Below are 19610 nucleotides of genomic sequence, written 5' to 3' on the forward strand. Positions count from 1 at the left end.
GTCAGGCTCACTTCAGCTTCCAGTAGGGTCAGCTGTTGGGATCCCCCTGTCACTCCAGAGATGCAAATGGATTCAAGCCCACTGTAGCTCAATGGCATCAGGGTGCACTGTGCACCAGTGTCCACCAAAGCCTTATGCTCTTGTCGGTCTGACGTGCCAGGCCATTGGATCCACACTGTCCAGTAAATCCGATTATCCCTTTCCTCCACCTGGCTGGAGGCAGGGCCCCTCTAATCCTGCTCATCATCACTCACTTCTTGAAAGAATGATTTACTGGTCCCCTCAAGAGGGTCAGACATAACGTTCATCATTCTATTCTGTCTGGGGGATTTCTGACTGGACACTGGAGCTGTGCTCTTCTTGGAGGACTTCCTTTTAGTGATGGTCTTCCCTTTCAGCTGCTCTGCTCATGCAGCGAGGGCAGCAGTGGGCTGTCCATCCCACCTCCTCATGTTTTCTCCCTGGTTGCAGAGGAAAAAACCACAGGGTGCCTCGTGGTGTGTGCCTTCTGCTGCCTTTCTCCTGGGTGGGGAAACATTTACTTCTAATGGCTGAGACATCAGCTCGTGCAGGTGGAATGTAGGACATGTCCTCTTCCATCTTCTGGAGCCTTTAAGACAGTTCCTCCACAGCTGAGACCCAGGAATGTTGAGATGAAGGGAGATTTCCTTCATATTGCCAGAGCTTGCCAACCACTCCATCCACTGTTAGAGTGTGGGTGTCTGTCCACCAGGACACTATTGCCAATGCTTTCAAGTGTGCTTCTGGTGCACTCTTCAGGAACTTTAGCCACATCAGGTGTGTGCAAGGGGCTTGATCTGTGTCCATGGGTGACTGCTCATCATTCAGATCACCATAGATCATCTCAAACACAGCCAGTTCCCTGAGATTCTGAATGCCCTTCTCAATGTTGGTCCATTTACTAGGCTGACATAGGATATCATCCTTGTAGGAGTACCTCTCCCTTACACTGAGCCGGAGTCGCTTCCAAAGGCTGAGGGTTTGAGTCTGTTTCCCTATTTCCCTATCAATGCCAGCATCCTTGGCCAAAGATCCCAGCTGCTTGGTCTCTCTCCCCTCCATTTCAAAAGCACTGGCTCCATTGTCCCAGCATCAGAGCAGCCAGGTGCAAATCTGCTCGCCTCCCAGGTGGCCAAAATCTTTCCGCATATCTCACAGCTCAGTCTGGGATAGAGATCGGACGATCACCACTGGCCCTTCCTCCTGTTCCCCTGATGGGCCTGGCTCATCCTCATCCCCCACTTTGCGAGCTGACTTTCTGGTATATTTTGTTTTCTGTATCACGGTGACTGATCCCGGCACTGGCTGGCTCTCTGGCTCAGTCGCTGTGCTGGTGGAGGCGACTGAGACTGGCTCTGCCAGTCCCCCCAGCCCAGATACTGTACCAGGAGGTTCACTTTCAAATTCTGTAGATTTTCTCCCCCTTGAGGTCAGTGAGTGGTGTTAAAAAGGACACGGTAGGCATAGGCAAGTCCCCAACACATGCAGCGAGTTGTCTCCTGGGTTTTGCCAACTTGGTAGCACACCCTTTCTAAGCACTCCATCAGCTTATCAGGGCTCTGCATTTGCTCAGGAGTGAAATTCCAAAGCATTGGAGGTGCCCACCGACTCAGGCCTTTGCCCATCTTTTCCCACACCCCTTGCCACTCACTATTATCTGATCTCGGGGCAGGTTTCTGGGCACGGCTATTGTTAGAGAAGTGCCACATGGCCAAAACCAAAATCAGGCAGACGTTCAGAAAGCATTGTGCCACAATCACACTGACCTGCAGGCTCCAAGGTTAGTTGAAACTCCCAAAAACTGAGAGGATCTCTTCCCGTGGCTCACCCATAGAGGGGGTGAGACCCCTAACAAAAGCCCAAACGGCAAACAGGTACCAGCCCGCCCCCACACACAGTGATATAAAGGCATTATAAGCAGTCAGTAGCCAGTACACCAACATAAAACCCTTTATACATTTTCCACTGATAACAAACACCACCACTGGGATCATATACTGGATATAAGGATTAATCCAGCCCCACCACGCAAGCAAGTGGGCCAGCATTGCAAACATTTTCTTATCAAACAGTACAAATACAAACAGAAAAATTATACCCAACAGATTGCTCTAACACACTCTGGTCAGGGTCTGTCCCTTTTTGATTCTTATTTTAACCCTTTTGTGCCCCACGTTGGTGCGCCATAAGGGCTGTGGTGGTTTAAGCCCTGCCAGGACCAGAGACCACGTTGCCCCTACCCCTCCCCCACCCTCAGCTGGTCAGGCTGGCAGTGAGGCACAAACCCCGGGTTAAAATAAGAAGAAATTTAATACAACAGTGTGATAAACAATCTGAACAACAACAGTAGCAATGATAGCAACAATAAACAGCAATAACAGTAAGCAAGACAAAAGATATACAGGGAAATACCACAATGGTTACAGACAGCTCGCTTGCATGCTCCCTGCGACAAAAGCAACAAAGGAAAAGTTCCTTCGCCTGGACCTGACATCAGCATGGTATGAATAACCCGGCTGGAGATCCCTTCCCCCTCTCTGCTGGGGAAACTTAACCCTATCCTAGCTGAACCAGAACAGCCTGTAATTCCTAAATTGCATACTGTTTTCTCCCACTGAGTCTCTATTTAAGCCTTATGGAGTTGAGCTTAAAATACACTGCATGTGTTCTGTTGGATCCCATGCTTAAATATACTGTGTAAGTTATCTCATTAAAGTTAAAACAATTCAAAAGGTAGGCATACTCAGAGAGGCATAGGACAGAGGTACTTACATAGCTTTTGAGGCTTTCTTCTTCTAGCTGTTCCACTTTTCTAGCCTAATAGTATTTATACTATTTTTAGGTAGTTCAACAAACCTGAAGCAGTTCCTGAATCATTTAGTAGGAACATTAAAATTCTAAAATGCTCTAACGAAATTTGAGGTATTGCTGACCATTGAGCCTGGAAGGAAAAACATAACATTTTGATTACAGCTTGAAAATTAAGAGGAAGGAGGAGCACTGTGGTATTCAACATTTTTTATATGACTCGAGTACATTGCATGTCACATACAACTGACCTGAGATTTCTACTTCATTAAAACGGGGAAGCAAAAGACATAATTTTTCCAGGGTGATGGTTTGCATTTGGGTTTTTTTGTGGTTACCTTTTGGGGTTTTTTTTTTGTTTTTCCTTCTAGCAGTATGGTAAGCAGTCCTCCTCATTTGTTGTGCCAGTACTGCCTTTTGTCTCTGTGTAGATGATAAGACTGAGAATAAACCGTTAAAATGTTTTTACATTTTGTTTTTCTGAGCTGAATCTATTCTATGATCCAGCTAACCACGTTGCTGCACTATTGTACTAATCCAGTGGACAGTATGTGGAATAAATGGGGAAGATGACCTAATAATTGAGTAGTATTTAATTGTCTTACATTTAAGAGAAAATACCCCAGCAGCTGACTAGTGAGGCGGTAGTGGGATATGCAATCAGTGAGAAGGCCAGCCAGCAATGAGAAAGAATTTGAGAGGAGCAGCGGGATGCAATGCAAAGCTACAGTAAATGTTGATTATGCACGATTTGGCAAACTGTATTTAAGGTTTCTATTGCAGTTGTGACCATCCCTTTTCAAAATAGGATCTGTCAGTATCCAATGTCAATTTGTGTAGTTTAACACAGTATGCATTGGACAGAGCAACGTTATCTAGAGGGGAAAGTAATTCTAATAAAATAACTTTACTTCTAAGATACAGTTAGAGTAAGTAAATTCAGTGGTTATCTCAAAGTTCTCTAAAGCAGTGTTGTAAGGGGAAAGCATCTGTATAAATCTTGGCCATTAGTATATTGCAGGTTTTTTATAGTTGCAGATTGTGGAAATAGAGCAGAGGTTTGTAAACTTAATATTTACTTCCTTCTAGAAAGGTTTTTTGGAGTCAAGGAAAGCCATGGTCTCAACAATAAGTAGCCCCACTTTTCTCTGCTCTCTCTCCACTGCTGCAAGTCCAAACTAATTTCAGATTCTTCATGCCAAAGCCTGACATTACCAAAGCTTGTGGATGAGGTGGTTGAATTTATTTTTTTTCATGTGAGCAAATAATATTTCTGTAATCTCTTTCTTGAAAAGAGCTGGACTGTTTTCATTGCCACATTGTGAAGATATCATCTGAGACACACACCTGGAATACAATTTTTTTTTGTCTACACAGGAAATGGCCACATTGTAAGCATAAACATCCATGCTTTACAACAAAAGATGATAGGGAATCCTAAATTCTATGTGGACCTGTCATTTCAGATCATAATACACAAGGTACAATGAAATGTCATGTTCCAGAGTCAGAGTTTAACTTAATGCGACAGTTCTGTCTCTGAATTTACCAGGGTGTATCTAATTCTTGTGTTTTAGGTTTTATTATTTTCATATTACCATAATGTGTGACAGATCTTGTCACAGATCGTTTCTTTTAATGCATGTAATACCTTTCCTTCTGTAGTACCTGTGATAAAGATACACTTTTGATGCATGATGATCCTTAATACAAAAAAACATAATTTGTGTTCTACTGTTGCAATACACAAACATGGGGCACAGTTACCATTCTTAAGTTACTATTCAGTAATTTACTAGGTGCGTTATGGGTTAGTTGCCTTAAAAACTCTCTAACAGTTTTTCTGTCCCTGGGCACTCAAACAAGGCTAACTTCAGCAAAAGCCTGCAGTCAAGTCTAAGCACTTGTTTACTTATGTTAACTTGATTTCTATCAAGAAGAAATCAGTGAAGAAAGATACAATAATTTTTTTAATCTGGTTGTTAACCAGTGTTTAAAACAATTGCTCAAAGTTCAGTGATGTGCACACTCCATTCCATTCAGTAAAGCAACTGATAAATGAAAAGTTAAAAAATAGCCCCAAAATCAAATAGAATGTTTTAATATTGTCCTGGCATATGTCTGATGATTTTTTATAAAAAGAAGATTCTTCCTGTAACTGGAGTCTGATAAGTAATACCAGCCAAAGAATAAATTGTTCTTTTCTATAAAATTAAAGCTTCAGGCTTATCATTGTCAGTGGGGGAATTTTTCTTACATCAGGATAAAAGACTTTGTCAGCATGTGTAATTAGGTGGAGTGTTAGTGTATAGAAGCAAAACCACTGGGCTCTGTTCTTTTGTCTTTTAAGAGATAGCTTAACATGGTTTTGTACAGTCAGTGGGCCTGGGAATTGACAAGTTAAAAGGTTGTTTTTTTCACTAGTTTGCTAATATTGTCATAAGAAATACCCTGCAGCACTACATAATCACAAAGTGGTATTGGTTGGAAGGGAGGTCTGAAGGTCATCTTGTCCAACCACCCTCCCTTGGCAGGGCCACCTAGGGCCAGTTGTCCAGGGCTGCATCAAGGCAGCTTTTGAGTATTTACAAGGATGGAGACTCTACCACGTCTCTGGGCAGCCTGTGCCAGTGCTTAGTCACCCTCACAAGTAAAAAAGTTTTTCTGGATGTTTATATGGAAACTCATGTGTTTCAGTTTATGCCCACTACATCTGGTCCTGTCACTGGGCACCACTGGAAAGAACTTGACTCCATTCTCTTTGCAGCCTCCCTTCAGATATTTGTACACATCAGTGAGATCCCCCTGAACCTTTTCTTCTCCATTCCCAACTCTGTTAGTCTTTCCTTTTAGAAGAGATGCTCCAGTCCAGTGGTTCATCTAGCTCAATATTCTGTCTTCAGCAGAAGCAACGGGAGATGCTGTATGGTAAACGTCAGTAGATCTGGTGACCTCTGCAGTCCTTTCTCCCCGTACTCCTCCATCATCCACAGCCACTGGACTAAGGATGACAAGAGGCATGTTCATACCTATATGTGGCTGCTTGTGGACACGTCCATTTGTCCTTTACACTTGCTGATGCAGTTTACTTACACAACTTTCTCTGATGTCATATTCCATGCCTGAAAAAAGTTTAAGCTATCCTTAAGAAAGCTTGCCACAGTAGGAACAAATTTTATTGGTTGTTTTTGCATAAATTGGCAATAAAAATGATCCAGCTGTGATAATCAGATGTGGGATATAATTGAGCTGGTCAGTCTTTTATAGTAGTTCCAGATTTCATTCATGAACTGTTTTGTATTATTCTTAAAACGTTTAGTGAAAACTCATCCTTGTTATGGAGATACTGCCTTGTGGAAATCGTTCAGAAATACCTAGAGCTTTTTGGTTCCATAGATATTTAATATCTAAAACCAGGATAAAGCTGCAGGGAGGCAGAGAAGCAATAAAATGGCACTGAAATTCACAGTCCAAGGACAACTAGAAAGTAATGTGAGCCTTTCCTTTAAAGCTCATGTAATTTGACAACTGTTCACTGAATTTTACAAACTGTGTCTATGTTCTTGGTCCTTTTCATAAGGAAGAGTTTGTGTGTCACACCAACATTCCTTACTTCCTCCCAGAACACCAAAACATCATTAGAAATGGTTGTCCGAGTTATTCTCCTAAATCCATGATTTGTCATCTTAAATGACTGGTATGCTTTATTTCAGGTGCTGAGCAACCATCAGTTACTGTTGTCTGTCTTTCATCCATAAATCACTTAGGTATTCATGTAACTTTTACTTCCCAGCTTAAGTTACTTTTGCTTCATGAAAGAACTTTTGTACAGTGAAAGAAAGAAAAGACCGGCTGAAGCACACTGTAGAATGTATTTGAACTGGCTTATAATGGGAATAAGGAAAAATACATGTGCATATATATATATATATATATATGTATTTTACAGAAACTGGGGGAGAACTGGACATAGTGGTTACTTCTAATAAAGAGGTAAAAGTCGCAGCAATTCGAGATGCCTTTCAAGAAGTCTTTGGAATGGCTGTTGTTACTGGAGAGGCTGCACAGTCTAACATCGCACCCCAACCAGTGGGTTATGCTGCAGGTTTAAAAGTAAGTTGATAGGTAACATTACTAAAGTATCTCCAATACAAAGAGAGTGCGTGGAAACATTCACCCAAAAGAATCTGATTTTCCATGAAGGGAAGGTCAATTTGTGGGGATAAACAGTTCCTTTTTTTTTTTTTTTTTTTTTTATAATTGCCATCTGGATCATTAGATCAGGTTAAAGCTGCTTGTTGAAATAGTTTTTGGGTATTTTTGAAAACACATTCACAGCAAATGAAGAATGTCAGTTTTCTTAAACTGTTACTGATTGCCATCACATCAGTGTGATACTACTGTAGTTTAGAAATACTTCAGGCATTTCTTCTTAAGTCTATTCCTATCATGTTGAGAGTATTAGAAATTAAAAGAGACTCTGAGACTGAATTGTCTCCCCACTGATTCTGTAGGTCAGAGTTTGATGAACACTTCTCGGGGATCTTCCTGAACAGATCTGTGTTATGTTTAAAAAAAGTAAGAATTCACTGTGCAGCCTTGCAAACAGCTGTGCTGGCCTGAAGGAACGATTAGCAAAGGTTGTTTCACTAGATTTTCAAAATCTGCATTTGCCAGTTGTTTCTAGGTGCAACCACCTCCTTGGCCAATAAATAAGAATCCTGAAAACTACTTTTTAGTATTTTGGTTTACATTTATTTGTATTATGTATTTGTTTACATTTAAGAAATTTACTCATTTAAAGGAAGTACTTTCTCCTATCTGCTGTGGCAGTGTTCACAGCTGAGTAAAGCCTATCCTCATAGCACTATATTAGCTGATACAATTTTATATTGAGGTAAAGGAGAATAATGTATATCTTCCTTTACCTGTTTAGCTACTGCAGTGTAGTAGTAGTAGTAGTATTTCTATTACAATTTCATAGTGATAACAGGAGTGAATGATTTCTACATCTTAGTTGGATAAGTACCACAACAAAGAGATTCTCTCCCTTGGTCTTACAAAGTTGGTCTAAAGCTCTTAAAAGGAGCTATACCCAACAAATCTTAAGCTGCAAAATTGTCAGTGTGAGTAACAGAAATATACGCTGATACTTTAATTAATAGTGAAACTTGGCACAGTTACAGGTAAGGAACTCTTTGCATGCTAATCTATGTCTTTTACACGGAAAAAGAACAAACTAAAAATACTTAATTAATTATTTTATATATTTATTACAGGTTTTTTATATTTATTATAGTTTTTGTTACAGTTTGGGATTCCATTATAACTTTTCATGAGTTTCATTTTTTGTTTTTCTAACGTTAATATTTTTCAAAATCTCTCGTGTTTTGTGTTTAACTTGAAAAGTATGTTCTAGAGTTCTTTTTGTATTCATCTGTAAGTATTGTACCATGTTGTGATTCAAAGAGAATGTTGTCTGACAGCTTATGTTACCATTTAGGGAGCCCAAGAAAGGATAGACAGCTTGCGTCGGACAGGAGTAATACATGAAAAACAGCCTGTTGTATCAGTAGAAAGCTTCATTGAGGAATTGCTTCCTGACAAGTGAGAACTTTAAATATATTCCTGGGGTGGGGTTGCACTGGAAGGTGGGGAAGGAATATTCTTTGTTGACTCAAAGGGGCCTGTAAAGACTTGTTGGCAGTATCACTCTAAGCAGAGGAAGGAAGAGAGTCTGTCTTCAGTATTACATTGGCAGACTTGATTTTGGTGATGATGTTCAGCTTTTTTGTCCCACATCTTACAACTTTTAATATAGAAAATTCTTGTCAGGCTTTTTAAAATTCAGCATATAAAACCACAATGAAATTATACTAACTAACAAAATTAAGGAGCTGTAAAAGTTGAAATTTGGCTAGGAGTTTGCTCATTCTTATGTGTACACTCTGTCTTCTCTTTCTGTGAAATTGTATTTGGTTCAGAAAATATATTGGGTGATGTTCTGGCATTTGCAGTAATACAGTTTTATCAGATAATATATAATCCATTTTCCTTTCACCAAGAATGTGCTTACTACTTTTAATTTGCACTGAACAGACATAACAATGGTGTTTTCAAATACATTACACCTTGATTTTGTAACATACTTTTTGACAGACAGTTCTTGAGGTAGCTTATGATTAATTTCCAAAACATTAAGGACGATGTCATGTTTTTCTTAATGCAAACTTAAATAGTTTTTTTCTAATGTTTGCATTTTTGTTCATGTGATGGGCATTGATTTGTTTTTTTGACACGTATGTCCTCTTGCTCCATTTTTAAAGGTACATTTAATATCCTTAGTGGTAGATGGATGGTGAAGTTACTAAAGTAAATAAAATTAGGAAGTATTTCAATTTTTATTTAGTATTTATTTCCATCTAGTCTGATTTAGATGTTTTATCATATTTCCACAAAGGAGTAACTATGACAATGATATCTCTCGTTTCAAAGTAATTGCTGTTCTTGTCCTTTGAATTTAGTCATTCCTAAATCTGAAAATGTTGCTTCAAGTACTCGACATGAAAGAGCTCATCCAGGACTGCAGTGTTACTGAAAAGAATGATAGCTCTTCTGTGCTCACGCTACAGGCCCCAAGAATATCTTGATCTTCGATGTTAGTTATAGTAGAAACAAAGAATAACAATGCATGCTTTAATTTTTATTCAGTAGGCAACACCGAAAGCTTCCTTTCATGGTGTTACCAAAAAAGCCTTTGAACTATTTTTGGTTCTTGTTTTTTTCTGCAGTGAAATGATAGGTCATCGTGCCATTAATTGATTATTATTCTGAAGTGATCATTGTGGTATTACAGTTCTAATATGAGGGACGCAGTTAGTGTTTTGCTAATGCTGTTTATCATACTTGAACACGTCCAAAGGAGGGGAGTTTCCAAGTAACCACCCACCAATACGAAGCTCTACACCTAACACTTGGTCACAGCTAAACTTGTGAGACCCTCAGACAGCTGAAGGGCATTACTTCCCCTTTCAAATGCATGACCTGAATACTATTTGCAGAAAAAGTTGCAAACTCTAATATGTAATTTACCCTTTAGACTCTAACATTTATTAATTGGGAGGAAGTTATCTTTAACCATGAAGCTTTCTCAACAGTCTCTCATAGCTGTAAGTGAGGTAGTGCTCTATCACAGTGCATTCCAGTGCTCTGTTCCCTGCTATGAAGATTATGCAAGTCAAGTACTTCTTCCTGTCTTGCCCCACTAAACTCTTAGGATGAAGCTTATGTGGCCCAGCCAGTTGTTTCTTCAAATTTGAGTCCTGCATTTTTTCTTTTAAGAACATTCTTACTTCCTGCGCTTTAAAGAATAAGATACAATTTATATATAGACATTACTATATGTGAAACATTAGCTACAATAATGTACCTTTTAATATTTTTTATGATTCTTGGCCTTGATTTTGTGTTTGTGCTTTCCCTAGAGTATGTTTCTCCTGTTGCAACTCAACTATAAAACTGTTAAAGGAATTGAATACAGTGAGGTAGTGATGATGCATTCCCCTTAGCTTTAGTGGGATCGTGTCAGTGTTGTTAGTTTGTTGATAGGGAGAAATGATTTAATGTTTTTGCAAGTTAGATAGGGAACCATTTCAGGTACTTGCTTCAGTAGTTTTTACTGTGTTTGCTATAGCAGGCACCATCTTTTCTGAATGGTGCAGAGGTGTTTCTCCAATTAAATAATTTAAAAGGTTGTTGTAGGATTAGACATACCAAAATACCTTCTGAATAAAGAACATGAATTATATGATTTTTTTAAATTGTTAGTGAAGGCTATCATAATGAGAAACATTTTTTCAAAGATTAACTAAATCTGTAGCATAATAAATATGACCAAAAGAATGTATCTGCACACATATCCACTCTACCATCTTTCTTTGTTTCTTTGATCTGTAAATTTAATGTATTTTATATCCTGTTATGTATATTATGTATTTTACATGCACTATAATTCTATATATATAAATTGATAAGTGCAAATTTCATCTGAAATATACTAAAATACTTTGATGAAACTTGCTATTACATTATTACTACATTTGCAGTAAAGTTTATAAAATGGTTCTAATTCAACTGCTGACATGTTGTTTTTCAATTTGAGTGATACTTAGTATTCAAAAGAAAAGTAACTTTCATGTCATTGCAGGTGGTTTGACATTGGATGTCTGATTATTGAGGATCCAATTCATGGAATTCATCTAGAAGCTTTTACCCAAGCAACACCAGTGCCTTTGCAATATGTTCAACAGGTGAGTTTTCAGTTTTCTTACCAGTGTTGGATTAACACTTGAAACATAAGAGTTAAGTTTTAATTTCATTTATGTCAGTTCTTACTGATAGTTGCTCCACTTGAGTGTTTTAATTTATGAAGTGAGTATAAAAACTGGGTTTGAATCATGTTTACGTATTACCTAAAAATCTTTAGTCATTTGGGGCAAAGCAATCAAGAGTCTCATTCTGCAATACATGGCACTTGGAAGCACTAGTTTTACTTTTCTGTTAATGAAGAAGAAATAGTCCTAGAAGAAATTAATCACAAAGAAGTAATTCCTCAAAAAGGAAATACAAATTTAGTAATTGAAATATTGTCATCAGTCTGGTTCAGTGACTTAAAATTAACTTTCGAGAATCTTTACATAGATAAAATAATAATACTTATTCTTCCTCGGCTGTGAAAGGAGGTCTTTGCAGCTTAAGTAATGCACTAAGCAACTACACCAGTAAGCACTCTTACCATCCAAAGACTTGGTTTCCTTTCCTTAACTTACTTCATATATGTATTGGAGTTTCATCTGATGCCAACAAAATTGTAAAAGTGAAGTGCTTGTGTGCACAAATGTGTATGTTAGCAAATCAGTGCAATTTTATAAACTGAGATCTTACTACTCATTTTTTAATAAAGCTTGTAAAGCTTTGGTATTTATGTTGTTAATTATCAGCAAATATAAGTACTATGCTGTTTTTAAATATCACCATTAGAAGTTTTTCACGAGATTATTTACATTTCTTTGGTCACATACTGGGAATTACTCCAAACACCAGTCACTGCATGTTGCCTGACAGCAGATAGGTGTCCTCCATTAGTTAACTCTGGTCTGAAAATTCTTTTAAAATAAACGATTCTGTGAAGGATGTCAAAGCAAAACTGTTTGGGCTTTGATCATCAGAAGGTTGTTTTGAGAAAACAAATAGAAGCTGTTTAATTTTTTTTTTTTTTTTGGTAGTACCAATTCCAATAGAGTGAACATTTATGGGATTGGATTTAATTCTTATTTTTGAGTTCCTACAACTTTGAAAAACTAATGAGAGGCAAAAGAAGAATATTACTCTGTCTCTGTAGTTTTCTAGGATGCTTTTCAAAAAGTGTAGAGAAAAATGTGAAACTACAGGAAGAAAAATACTAATTAAGCAGATACAGCTTCATTGACTAGATGATCTTGAAAGGTCCCTTCCAATCCGAAACATTCTATGATGCTGTGAAAATAGTCATAGCAATGTGAAGTTACTACTTAAATAATTGTCACATTCTTTGTGGAGCACTGATATGAACTAAATTAATGTTTTTAATATAAAGCATAATAGGTATCTTTACCTTTGTTTCACAGAATATTCTCTATTTTGTCATTTGAAAAATAGTTAATATCTTAATTATTTGAGTATTTTTTTCTCTTTGATAAACATACTTTGTAACTTTGAAAAGTAGTGTTTGCCTTGTAATAGCAGAAAACATTCTTGTTTTAACTTTTCTGCACCCATTTTAGTGTATAGTTTGGTGTGTAGTACAGATTCAGTGGAACTGTAAGCCTTAAACTTGAATTGGAGAGAATCCTGCTCGCCTGTTTAAAGAAAACGGTTCTTGTATATACATCAACAGCAAAACATAGCTTTGTTGTCATGCCTTCAGAGTTAAATTTTTTCTAGTCTTGCTATTACATGTTTCAGTTAACTTACACATAATGTGTGGTGGTAAATCATTGGGCTCTTGATTGTGTGCATGCACCAGTTGTTACCTTTGTTCCCATTATGTTTTTTCTAGAATCAGAGTGGGTTTCTCTCAAGGGTGTGCAAGAAACATGTGTTTTTATAAATCCAGTCCAGTATCTTTAATCAAAATCTAGATGACAACAGGAAAAAAAACATCAATTGTAAAGTTGTTTTTCAGATTAAGAACAGAGAAGCTATATGTGTGGAACAGGCAGTGTTATTTGTTGTCCACAGTACAAAAGATTTAATAGAGGCAACATTAAAAGCAATTATATTCCTTAAAATTCTTGCCAGCTATGTGTTTTACTCTTCAGTGTAATGGAAATAGCAGTAAATTTGTCTGTATAGAACAGATAGTCTTTTGTTACATGTCTTTACCCATGACAGAGTTTTCTGAGCACATAATATGAGACTCAAGGCTCTTGGTAAGTTTAAATATTGCTTGATTTAAGGAGGGAGAAAGGTGGATTTGAGGACTTGTTTTGGGAATCTTTTTCTTTTAAGAGACCAGGTGTCATCTTGATTTTTGTTGAGTCAGAAAACCATGATGAGAAACTACTGCAAGGTTGTTTGGGTATTTAAAATTTTCTTTGAAGTTTACTGATTTTTAGCAGTAAAAATACCAAATAATTAATTTATGAAGTTATGTACAATTGTGGGTCATCTTACTGCCAGAATGGTCTGACTAATAAGGAAAATTTCCTGTTCTTTTGCTTAAGAAATCTGCCTTTTATATACCTCTTGATAATAACAAGTTACTTTGATATTAGAGCAGACTGTATATTCTAACAAACTTACATTTGCTGTTGCAAGAAAGTAGTTTTGGGAAGGCTGGATTACACTAATGAGCTTTGATCATGCTGTACATGCACTAGAAACAAACTCGAATACTTCTCAAAATAAAATCTGTGGGAAGAATTGGGCTCAATGTGCTATTCTGTGAAGAACTGAGTAACACTTAGAACAGTCTTACTGAGGCTAAAAGTCATCTGCCCTTCATTGTATGTGACAGTGACCAGACACGGTTGCCTCGGATGAGCATCAGACCAGATAAACACAGTGGTACTTCTCACTGTTTCCCTTGTGCTTCCAACTTCAGGGAATTACAGCATGTAAAACCTCTTTGATCTCATGCAAATATCTCAGTCCTTCATTTCTGCCAGGCTCAACTTTTTTCTTGTATTTGGCTACTTTCCTGCTTCAGAGGGACGTTTTAACGGTTTTTAAAAACTTTGAAGGGTAAGAATCACTGTATAAATATGTATCATTATTGATTCATCTGTTGACTACTTTAAAAGAGAAAACAACTTCCTGGCAATGGCAGTATGTCTTTACCCTCTTAAGAATCGTATTTTAGTTTTATACTGTTCAGATGTCATTTGGACCATGAAACATACAAATCCAAAAAGTATTGGCTAGACAAATTATGGGGCAGCATGAAATTTCGATTGTGATACCCTTTAGTTTGCCTTGTAGTCCTATTGATATAAAAATGATTGCTTACAGAAACTGGTAATGGTGAAGATAGAAGCAAAACTACTAATTTCAAATTATATTTTATATTATATATTATTATTTCAATAATAACTCCTCAAAATGTTACACAGGCTAAGAGTCTCACTCCTCAGGACTACAATCTGAGATGGTCAGGCCTGTTGGTGACTGTGGGCGAAGTGCTTGAGAAGAGTATACTGAACGTCAGCAGGACTGATTGGCACATGGTTTTCACTGGCATGTCCCGTCGACAGATGATCTACAGTGCAGCTAAGGCTCTAGCAGGAATGTACAAACAACACTTACCACCCAGGACCGTTTGAAAGAAGGCTAATCCATGACGCTAAGGAATACTGGCTTTGATTCTAGAATTGAAGTGAAAGCTACATATTCTAATTCTTGGTGAATCCAACACAGATTTGTAATCTAACTGTAACTGTATTTTACCTTTTAAGAAGTGAAGGTAAATTCCAGTGGTGGAAATGAGCAATTGCAGCTTTTAACTACTATATGATTTCCAGTATGAGTCACAAAACAGGAAATCAGAACAAACATATATTTATAACTGGGAAAAATAGCATTACAGTTTGCAAAGTGGAATGTGCTATTATTTGACACCTTACTAGGCATTTGCTGAGATATTTTTGTTAGTATACTTTTTTTTAAAAGAAGGGGTTCATTGTTTAGCTGTTTCTATGACATTAATAATACAAACATGTTTACAGCATAACATGTATGTTACATATGCATTTCAATCCAGAGAGACTACCTTCTGTATTAGGTGTTTTCTTGGGGCCTCTGCTTAGGTGGTACTTAATGCCTCATAGGTTTTGTGTCTGTATGTAAGTTCTCAGGAGTGATGCTGAGTAGTTTTTACAACATGTAACAGTGAGCTGCTGAAGAAGAGCACGTATCCATGCCCCATTAGTTGAAGTTGTTGCTGAATAATTTTGAAGTCTCACTTTCTATGCTGCATCTTTTTTCTTTTTATGTAACTGTAATGAAATTCATGTCCAGTTAAAACACTAGACAAATCTCAAGTTGCTTTACTGGGTTTTAGACAGGTACCACATACGCATGAAATTATCTCAGCATAACATAATTATGTTTCAACAACATAATTTACTCTAGTGCTTCCAACCTTTATATTTTGTATGAAATTATGTAATTTCTTCTATCAAGTATGGTTGTGAGCCATTTGATGTGGAAAATGGCGAAACATGTATCACTTGCTTTGATATCCTGGGTTTTCTAAACATTTTTAAGTCTTAAATGCCTTCTTGATGTCATGAGCTCACGGTTTCTCATATAAATATTTAGTGGTATCTTAATTTTTTTTCATGGATATAAATGCCCTCTATCCAAAGCTCACACAGTCTTAAATCTATATTTAGAAATATGGAAGTAACGCTGAAGACAATATTTTGGTAATACTCATTTTTTTGAGAAACAAAGAATAAACAGATACTTTTTGTTTGTCTTAAAGAAGCAGTTTTTCAGTTTATATTGCTCTGCCTTTACCTTTCTTGGATGCTTTCAAAGGACATTTTTATGTACAATGTACTGTTAATCCAGCTCATGTTTGAACTCAGTGAAAGCTTGTCTATTTCCAAGTAATATATTTTGCCTTAATTGGCTTATTTGGTAAATTAGATTAATAAATGTTTTTTTAGAAGGTTGTTTCTATTTTAAAGATTTTTTTAAATACAGCTGATAAACATCTCTTTATTGAAATTATGCTTACACAGTCAAGTTACAGGTTTGACACATACTTAAAGGCCTGTCTTGTCTGAAAGAAAACCAATACAGAACCTGACGCTTGCAGTCTTGAGGTCTCTTGTTGGGACCACTTCTTTGTGTCATAAAGTGAAAGGATGATATAGGAACTTCTGTTTGTCATTGTTAAGTAGTTCCACATTGTTAAGTCATCTTTGCTTTTATTGTAATTTTGGTTTGAACTGTAGAATATGTTGAATCCTGCCCTTTTATCCCCCGCTTACAGCATCCTCCATGATGCAAAGGAAGAGGATATGAAATCATCAGCAGGTTTACGTGCCCTGGAATGAGTTAAAATTAAAACTGAAGAAGAATTTCTTCATTGAGATGAAGAAATGAAAGGGGAGGCAGAAGGCAGCTTCTCACTTTTCAGCACTTGGTTCATTGTGGTGATGGTGGTGTTATCTTATGAGGCTGCCAGTGTGGCATACTCCCAAGACTGCCCTGGTGTGCCTTAAGAGAGTTTTTAGGTCTCTATTCTGTAAAAATTTGCTTTCTTCATGCTGAAATGAGAGTGGCTGCCCACTATTCTCTCTGTGTACTTTCTCCTTGTGGTTCGGTGCTGGGATATGATGTGGTCAAGTGAAATGGTCTTGAAGGGGAAAAAACCTGCTATGTCCTGTTAAAAAGACATATACTATGTGACGCAGTTACTCCTCATGGCCACTTGTGTTAGTTTGGGATATTTATCATCAATGAGCTTAGGAAATTCTGATTTTATTCTTTCTAAATAAAGGTACTTGATCGTTTGGTCCAACTTCACAACAAGCCACCCCCCTACAAGATGATAATGTTTAAAGAATCTAATCAGAAAATGTAGAAGGATGGCTTGGCTAAGGAATATCCCCACAAATACTCCCATCCTGTGATGAGGCTGAAAACTTAAGTGTGCTGAGGTGTTCCCAGGAACAGAATGAATGAATTGTGAAAACTGGAGCTGACCACATGATGGGAAAGCTGTGAGGCCAGAGAAAGGAAGATTCTCCAAGGCTTGCTGCAAGTACTCAGTTTGTCTGCCTGTCTGGTTCAAAGATGGGTGTTTAGGAGAGAGTGAAATATTTAGACTTAGTTTTATCTCTTTTTGCCAATATTCTGGTCGCATAGTTAGTATCCATCCATTCTGTACAAAAAAGGATACTCCATATTTTTGGAAATACCTGTAACCTGCTTAAAAGTTACCTAACAGAGGTCCAAGCTGAAAGCTTTGCAAAAAGAAGCCAGATACTTGTCATAGTACTAGCATCCTCAAAAAGAGGAACAAATGCCTACCAGTTACAACGAAGTGTGTATGGGGGGCCAGCAGAGATGAGCTTACATGTGCTAATTTTATTCTAGGTAGTGCAGATAACAGAAAGAAAATCACAGGGATGTATTTGAGCTCCGGTTACTTTTGGACTGGTTGATACTCTGTGATAAAACCCTTGGCACTGCTTTTTCAAAACACTTGCTAGTTGTGTCAAGGTACAGGTGGGAAAAGTGTGGCTATGTGTGCTGCATTACCACCTCTACCTTGTTATGAGTATACAATACAGAATAGCAAAATGAGATGTATGCTGCAAATACATGCCAGGGACAAATTCGGTCCTGTTGCAATTGATTTGATTTCACTGAAGATGCAGCAGCCATAAATTAGAGAAAAAAACCTGACATTTTTTTCAACTCTTTAATGTGTATAAGTACTTTCTATAACAGATACACTGGCATGACCTCTTGGATAGATGAATTTTAGGCATGATGTCACAAATGAGGATTTTGAAGGAGAACATGACAGGGTTACTGTTTTGCTGATTAGGGATACCAATTAAACTGGGACACCAGAGTGAAAAGAGCAGGTGTATTTTACTAGTGATAACCAATGTAACAGTGTAATACAGAAAACATGCAGTAAGAACAGGCAGAATAGTGCACTTATAGCAGCAAACAGGAAAATACAGGGTAATGCATCAAATCATTGCTACCTGAGAGAGAGAGTAGTGATGAAGAAAGATCCCTCACCCCTTGCACATGTTCCCATCACCCAGACCCGCAGTGTCTGGGCAGCCCCGGTTACAGCGAGGGTTTGCAGAGCCTGTCCCGGCAAGGGGGAAATCCTACGGGGTGCATCCACCCATGGGTGAGGCTTCCAAAGTCCCTGTGAGCGGGTCCAGCCTTATATACCTAAAAATCAGTAAGCCAGAAGAGCTGGCACCTTTGTTTTGAGCAGAAAATTTCTGGTTTCGATCTCCTGTTGGATTCCACCCAAAGCCTTGCCAGGGCTCAGGAGGGGAAACCAAGGGAGTTTCTAACAAGGCCAGATACGTGGGTTCTCAGCCTGGAACAAGGCTAAACACGGGAAGCTGGATACATTCTCTCAGCATTTTGTCCTCACTACTGATTATATTCTAGGCCGCATCTCTCACTAGCGAGCTTACATACTTTGTTAATGATTCCAGACTAAGTTAGCAGCTTCAGCTTGGGGCCTGTTGTTCAGACTTCAGTATTTCAGTGCTTTAGCACTTTTTACATCAGCATAAGTGGGTTGTTATAACAGTACAACACATACTAGCACAATGGTTTTCAGTTATAAAATATACAGGATTCATCTGTAGGTCAACTCTGGCTTGGGCTGGTTGTCCAAACCTTAGCATTTCAGTTACCATTAGAGAAGGGCTAAAAATTTAAGTGTGCAAAAACTGCTTTTCTTGGACAAAACTTTTCTTCTGGACTTCATTTGCACAGTAAGTAGTCTGAACAGCTTTTTGCCATAGAAGGTATATAGTTATCCCAGTTCTTGTGCTGTGGCCTTAGTCAGACATTGACTTTTCAAGCAGCTGTAGTGGCTTAAGGTGTTATAGCCCTCTTGGTGGAAGTTTCTGCCCCGGCAGATTCCTAGCAGAATAAATTCTAATCACAATCAGATGAAGTTACTTGGGGCTGCTCTCATACTCTGTTTTGGCTGCAGCTAAGCTGAGCTGAAAACTTACTGCTCTGGGCCTGGCCACAGTTTTTTCATCACAGCACCATTCAGAGCAGCATGGCTCTGTTAGAAAAATCTTGGTGTAAAATTCCCCACACATTCTTGAAACTAATCTGCTAACTTTCAGCCAGCTGCCCCTCTCAAGTTTTGCTGTAGACATCTGTGAAGAAAGTATGGGGCATGTGGGTCCTGCTGAAACAGAAAATAAAGTTTGGTGGAATGTCTTGATCCAAAATCAGAAGAAAAACAGCCTCAGCGACTGCTCATATACTTTCCAGGATGTTCTCCATTAACAAAAGTTTTTTAGAAATGCTTTCCAATACCAGTCTTCTTTTTTAGACACCTGCTCAATTTGGGCAAGATAGTGAGCAATGGCAGAAGAGGGTAAAGAAAAGAATGAATTATGAAAGGATGTCAAAGCTATCAGGAGTTACCAGAGAAGTAGGAATGTCTAGTGAGCAGTGGAGGAGAAGGTACAACAGCTTAATTGTCTTTTTATTCAATGCCCTGG

The 19610-nt window shown here is 38.0% G+C and overlaps 1 protein-coding gene across 1 annotated transcript in view; it reads left to right on the top strand.

Annotated features, from left to right (window-relative positions):
- PRRC1 (proline rich coiled-coil 1) overlaps positions 1-16047 on the top strand; it is a 32901-nt gene extending 16854 nt beyond the window's left edge. Inside the window, exons 7-10 of the mRNA XM_026866253.1 lie at positions 6779-6942; positions 8333-8436; positions 11036-11138; positions 14481-16047. Of these exons, the coding sequence (XP_026722054.1) occupies positions 6779-6942; positions 8333-8436; positions 11036-11138; positions 14481-14690 (581 nt within the window). The 3' untranslated portion in view covers positions 14691-16047. The remainder of the gene's footprint in view (positions 1-6778; positions 6943-8332; positions 8437-11035; positions 11139-14480) is intronic.
- Positions 16048-19610: the final 3563 nt, after the last annotated feature.

Source organism: Athene cunicularia, assembly GCF_003259725.1.
Source record: "Athene cunicularia isolate RWA chromosome Z unlocalized genomic scaffold, athCun1 chrZ_part2, whole genome shotgun sequence".
NCBI classification, from domain to species: domain Eukaryota; kingdom Metazoa; phylum Chordata; class Aves; order Strigiformes; family Strigidae; genus Athene; species Athene cunicularia.